This window comes from Cryptomeria japonica, chromosome 1 (genome assembly GCF_030272615.1).
Source record: "Cryptomeria japonica chromosome 1, Sugi_1.0, whole genome shotgun sequence".
NCBI classification, from domain to species: domain Eukaryota; kingdom Viridiplantae; phylum Streptophyta; class Pinopsida; order Cupressales; family Cupressaceae; genus Cryptomeria; species Cryptomeria japonica.
The window spans coordinates 290,971,515-290,977,992 of NC_081405.1; the positions used below are offsets into that span (position 1 = coordinate 290,971,515).

General features: G+C 34.8%; 1 protein-coding gene and 1 long non-coding RNA gene across 2 annotated transcripts; both read left to right on the forward strand.

Moving 5' to 3' along the window:
- The first annotated feature begins 2,544 nt into the window (after nt 1-2,544).
- Nucleotides 2,545-3,340, forward strand: LOC131856066 (uncharacterized). The gene is made up of 3 exons (XR_009358169.1): nt 2,545-2,613; nt 2,792-2,848; nt 3,304-3,340. It is a non-coding gene; the product is annotated as an uncharacterized LOC131856066 (long non-coding RNA).
- Nucleotides 3,341-3,405: 65 nt separating this feature from the next.
- LOC131857332 (uncharacterized) lies at nt 3,406-4,429 on the forward strand. Its single transcript, XM_059209739.1, has 3 exons — nt 3,406-3,802; nt 3,890-4,088; nt 4,422-4,429. The coding sequence occupies exons 1-3, from the start codon at nt 3,449-3,451 to the stop codon at nt 4,427-4,429; spliced, it is 561 nt and encodes a 186-aa protein (XP_059065722.1). The 5' UTR covers nt 3,406-3,448.
- The last annotated feature ends 2,049 nt before the right edge of the window (nt 4,430-6,478 follow it).

Consider the following 6,478-nt stretch of genomic DNA (forward strand, 5'->3'; position numbering starts at 1 on the left):
ATCCTGCAGGTGTTGTTTGAACATTTAAGAATACGATGTATATTCTACCAAATGCATACACAGATGTGGTCCATGTGGATGTCTGACCAAGTTTGACTTGACGACAAAAAAGGGGATGTGGAAGATGTGGCATGTACGGGACCAATCAGAGATTGCTAACAAGATATGGTTATTGAGGAAATGACAACTAAGAGTTTCATTTATGAGAATGAGTGTTGCATGCAAAGATCATGCTAGAACGCTAAGTTAACTGGATGAAATTAAAAAGATAGTATGAGAAAGGCCCAGAAAATCAGAAAGCTAAAATCAAGGAGATTGTTTTCTTGATTTCTAAAAGTTTTTTTGAATTTTCCTTTGGAACACTGGCCGGTAAAGGTAGTGGTAGAAACATTATTCATGTTGTTCATCATATTATTATTTCTCATTCTTCCATTATTCATCCTACTTCTACACTAACTCGCCATATGACTAAACTTGTTGTAAGTAAAACATCTACCATTGAATTTATGCACATTAGGTTGTCTTACTGGAGGATTATTTCTCTTCTTCTAATTAGGTTTTGCATTGCCTTGTCCACATCCGGAGGATTCACCTTTCTCAAATCCTAGGCCTCACATATCCTTTGCATGTCTCTGACTTTCCAACATCTCATCAAGCCTTGTTGAACTAGCTTTGAATCTATCTTTGTATTCATTGGTAGTAGCAAGTTCATCTCTCAAGGTAGCAATCTATCTTTCAAGCTCTTGACCATTATTCCTTGATTGTGTTAACTCAAGCTTCAAGTGATCATTCTCATAGGTAAGCCTAAAGCATTCAACGACTCTTTCCTTCAATGATTGTTCCATATTTTCTTCATTCTTCTTCTGGTCCTAAATCTCCTTAGTCAATCTCATCACAATGGATTGCATCTCATTCTTCAAAGCAGCATTCTCTCTCTCAAGCTTGTTAACTTCATTTGCTTTTTCCTAGTATTCCATGATCAGATCTTCTTTCTCCTTCAACTTGTCCATTAATTCCTTCCTCTTTTCTCTACAAATGCTTGCTTGATACTTCATCTCACTAATGAATTCATCAACATCATTCAGGTTCTTCTTCAAGGTACAAACCTCACTTCTAGCTACATCAAGATCCTCAAGTGCCATATTGAGTTGTCTCTGAAAACTGGAATCCATTGAATCAATCTCCCAAGTCTTCCTCGAGCGGTTAAGCTTCCTCAGAGGAACTAGGCTTTGATACCAATTGTTAGAGTCAGGGATCACTGAGAGGGGGGGTAAATCAGTGATCTACTGGATTTTTAATCCACAAACTTATTCTTTATCCACAGGTTAGCAATGCATAGCAGAAAGAAGCATAAACATGCAACAAAGAATACACAAATCCACAACACCAAAAATTTTACGTGGAAACCTGCAAAGGGAAAAACCACGGTGGGGTTGGAACCCACAATATTAATATACTATGGCTATGAGTACATAAATATTACATAGATAGGGAATGCACTTGCATTCAGGCTCACTGCTCAGTTACAAATGCTCGAAAGGCTAAAACCTTCAGGGAAGTCTCACTGACTTACAATTTGATTACAATGATGAAATAAAATGAAATGAACTCTCAAGTAGCATCTAATAATGCAAGAATGAGTTCCAGTTTAGCACTGATTCTCTGTTTGTCTTCGCTCTGCAAATACTCTAGCCTCCAAGTCTAGCCTCTATAAGAGGAATTGAAATTCCTCCTTAATAGATGCATGCCAGACCTCACAGAATGTTGTTTGTCATCGAGAAATTTCTACAATGTACTTACTTCTCATATCAATAGCCTTGAGAAAAAATTGATCAAAATTGAAGATGAAATGTTGCTAAAATGCATAGTGCCCTAATAGACATTATGTTGCAGGCATGTGATCCTTCATATGGTGTTTTCCATTGAGTCATTATTCGATGTTCTCGATTTTTCTATCAAAGTTAGCATGAGGGTTATAAAGTTCGGGGAAAAGAAAAATTCTAGTCACATGATCTCTCTGACTAGAGGTTTCAAGGTATCCAAAAATGAAAATAGACAAAGGTAACCGTGTTAGAACAGGAGATAATGGACTAAATAACCTATGAGATGCTAAAATTGTGTTAAAACATTGCTAGGAGGACACGTGATCTATTAACCTTGGTTTTTTTAAGTTTGTATATCATTCTTGTGAAGAAAGAAAGGAAAATAAATTTTGAAAGTGATACGAAGTACACACCTAACTATATCAAAGACCCCGAACGACGAAGAAAAGGTCATATTACAGGTATGTGAAGTTCAATTTCACTTTTGGTCATTTAATGGATATTCTTTTAACATTTTTTTAAAATGGTCAGACTATTCTTTTATTTGTTACACAGGTGCTATCAGTAATAAATCTGGTTTTAGCCGAATGCAAAATCAATGTCATACTGGGAATGGACAAAAAAATGATTGAAAGAGCAATTATGAGAAATTTCGGAGATGAAAGTGGTGTTCTAGCAGATAAGTTTATCAGCAAAATTATTCAAATCCCTTTAATCTTGACAGAGCTCACAGATCAAGAATCAAATAGGTTTCTAGAATACCACTTAAGACATAAAAACCCAGCAGAAGGTAAGTGTGCAGAACAATCACTGACATACTCATTATAGTAGTACATATAATGGTAACACTAGAAACAGACCTCAATAAGGTTTATTTTAATATGTGTAATTTGTTTCAATTAGAAATGCTTTATACTACACTAGTATACGATTTGTTTGATTTATTGCATCTTTACTCCATTCCACAGATATAGAAAAGAGGAGCTTTACTAAAAGCCAATCCTGTCTAGTAGAACTTCCAGCAGGTACTTTAATTGACAGTTCATTGCAACTATTGATGTGTAGATGTATTAAATTTGATTATTTTCAACCAATTATTATTAAACATGTAGTACTGAATAATAAATATAATGCTAATGTTATAGGGATTTATTTTATATTAACGTATTAAATATTATTCTATTTTCTGCTTTTAACCAAGGTGCATGTATTAAATATTATTATTATTTTCTTTTCTTAAAAATATATATTTTTCTGTTGTTGGTTTGACCTCGATTATATTTGGCAATTTTATGTACATTTTTGGTGATTATTAAATCCATTTTCTAAACAGATCTGGTATGCTACCAATCGAGTAGTGAACCCCCCATAAATAATACCAGCAACGACCACTAAATAAATTTTATTTCGATAGATATTCTGATTATCATTTAAATGTTTAATATTAAACTAATACTTTTTGTTACATCGGCTGCTCCAGGGGAACCGCAAAATGATGATGGATTGAAACGAAGGTGTAGAGGTAGATAACAAAGTAGATTTTAAAAAAGAAGAGCTTGAGGTTTGCATGATTATCTATTTCACTTATTAACATGATTTGGTAAATAAACTGCTATTGAACAGAAATGATTGAAAGAGCAGTACACTGGTCGAAGGGGATTTCAAATAAGCTAAGGCGACCACACAATGAAAGCCTTCATTTATCGAGATCTGCAGAAGGCGTAAGGTTAATTAGAGAAATATTGCTGCCAAATTATACGACAGAAGAAGCTGATGTCTTTTATAAGTTGATGAGTTTTGCAACAGAAAACCAGAGACTTCCCCGAGAGTGGAAGCGCTTGTTAAGCTACCACAAATTCGCATGGTATGTTCTATCCCTAATAGGAAACGTATACAGCTTACCAACATGGAAGAAGGAATTGGTTGCATGGGTATTTGTTTGTTGGCAATGGAAACATGAAATGAACCATCTGATCAAGGTAAGAAGAACAAGTAAGAGATTATTTTCTAAAATGGTTGATATTTGAAAAATTAAATCTAAACTACTACACTTCTTCATATCACAGGTATGGAACAGAATTGCTAATGAGCAGGAGAGTGGTACAGACGAACAACGTTCCGATTCGCCTTCACTTGGTAAACTTGTCTGGCGCACCATTCAGGTGGCAAATTCAGATCCTAGTGGAGTAAAAGAACAAGGTATATCCCAAATGAATTGGCCAAAGCTACAAGAGGCATTGTATAAACAAGATGTTTCAATGGAAGGTATACAATTGTTTCAACAATTTCGACTTCACTGCGAAATTGACCATCTTCCATGCTGTCTTTAATGGCTTACCATATCTTATTATGTAACCAAAGGGCTGTAATGCATCCTCATTCCTCACTAAAGACTCATATGCTGAAGATGCATGATCAATGCGCTGTTTGCATGATCGATGCATGTGTTTATAGTTTTTAGTTTTAGTACTAGTAATGCATGCAATGCATCATGAGTGCAGGTATGCATAGTTTAGTTTTAAGTTGTAGTTTGATGTTTTTCATAAGATTGAACAGCGAATTTACACACGAGTAATATTTATTTTTTTCGATTTGCAGCTGTGTAGCTGTGTATGATCACTCTATTTTGGGCTGAGATTTATTTAATTGCTAATGTTTATATTTTTTTGAGTGCTACATTTTTGTTGTTAATCACTCTGGCAGTATAGTGTAAGTGTTGTTTAATCTTTTATCTTTCATAGGTACTCAGCAGGAATTTATTAATGTTGATTGAGAAATTTAGAACTTAATATTGTTTGACAAAGTGCAAGGGAGCTCATAATAAATCAGAGCTGCATGGCAGCCTAGTTCCTGCCAGAACGGTGTTGTGCAAGATGACCAGATGAAGTTCTCACCAATAAGCATATCAGGTTCAAGTATATTGCCTGATATGTCTTAAATTTATTGTCACATTCATGTGAAAAGCCTGTGGGTGAAGAGGAGAGTAAATGAGTGTCCTACTCCGCAATTTCTTCAACATTTATGTTAGGTTATATCTGTTATAGGAAACAACAATCTAGATACAATCTTTTTTTGTCAAAGTTATAATTGAACCAAAAAAAACGTACTGGAATGTAACATACCCATTCTTTAAAATAAATCTAGGAGAAACAAAACTTAACCAAAATTGGAGAAAAACAACATTCTAATTCAAACCAGATCTTTAATTTGGGAGTAACATTTCTCTCCCTTGGCTTTGGGTGGCTGAATCCTTGTTGAAAATGTAAGGAAGCAAAGGTGTGCGGAAACGCTTCCTACGCTAATCTTGAAAGGACGGTTATGCAACTTTCAACTTAAATATTACTAAGATATCAGGAAATGCACAATAAAGCATAAACAAATAGCAATGAACACATAACACAGTGATTACCGTGGGGAAACCCTTCTGGGAGAAAAACCCCACCCTCCAAAACTCGCACAATGTATTATCAAATCAAGTTGATTACAATACACTTGCAATGCAAGTTCTTACAGGAGCGCATCACCACAACTCGAACTCAGAGAGACTCCTTCTAGCATCCAGTCTTGCAAAAAACTCAATTATCAAACTCCTCTCCAAGCCCTCCTTTTATAGTGATTTTACAACCTGGAAACCACTTGTGGTTTTACAAAACCATGGGCTTAACCACCATGCCACATGGTGCCCATTTTTGACATTTACATTTCCAAAATGGAAAAACAACCAGGTTAAAATAGTAATCTCGCCATAATTTTGTCCCCTAGCTTAGACCCTCTTAAAAGTCACAAAATGAGTCATTAAGGCTCTAAAAATGGCTCACCTATATTCTACTATGGACAAGACTCATTTTTAACAACTCACTAACCATTTTCCAATGCATAAACATGTGGAAAACTATCTCAAACAAATTCTGGAATTTTCCAGAAAAAGACTACAAGGTTGAGACACATGTTTCTCAACAAAAAACACCTTTCCACTCAAGTGGGGAGTGAGGGGGAGGGGCTCTAATCTTTGACTCTTTAAAACAACCTCATCAATAAACATAATTATGAGAGATTTAAACAATGAGAGAGTATTCACACACAAGAGCCATATAGGTGAAAAATCTAAGATGGGAAAAATCAGGATGAAAAATGTTGCTACGATCTAATGTTCTAATCCAACCTCACAATATAAAATTGATTACAACATTCAAAAACACCAATCCTAAGAAATTAGAAAATCCTTGATTTAAGAACACCAACTCTAAAGAAGCACCAACTCCTTGCTCTGAGCACCAACTCAATATCTTGTACGCACCAACTTTAAGAAAACTACAAAAAAATTCATGATAGAGCAACAACTCCTATTCATTAATTAATGTTATAGACACACTCTGTAACTAGCACATTTATGACAAATTCATTCTTTCTTCTCTCACGCAGCACATTCAATTGTTTCTCTTTATTAACTTTACATAATTTTTCTCTTTCTAACTTTCGATGAACAACAAAAATAATATTACAGACTAATTGTTCCAAATTATGCAACAAATTGCATATTAACATATTATTTAATCTCAGCCACATTCACAGTTTAGTCAATCTCACGCATTTTACTTCGATCTCAATCACTGATTATTCAACTAATCATGCACACACTGATCACCCAAATCTAA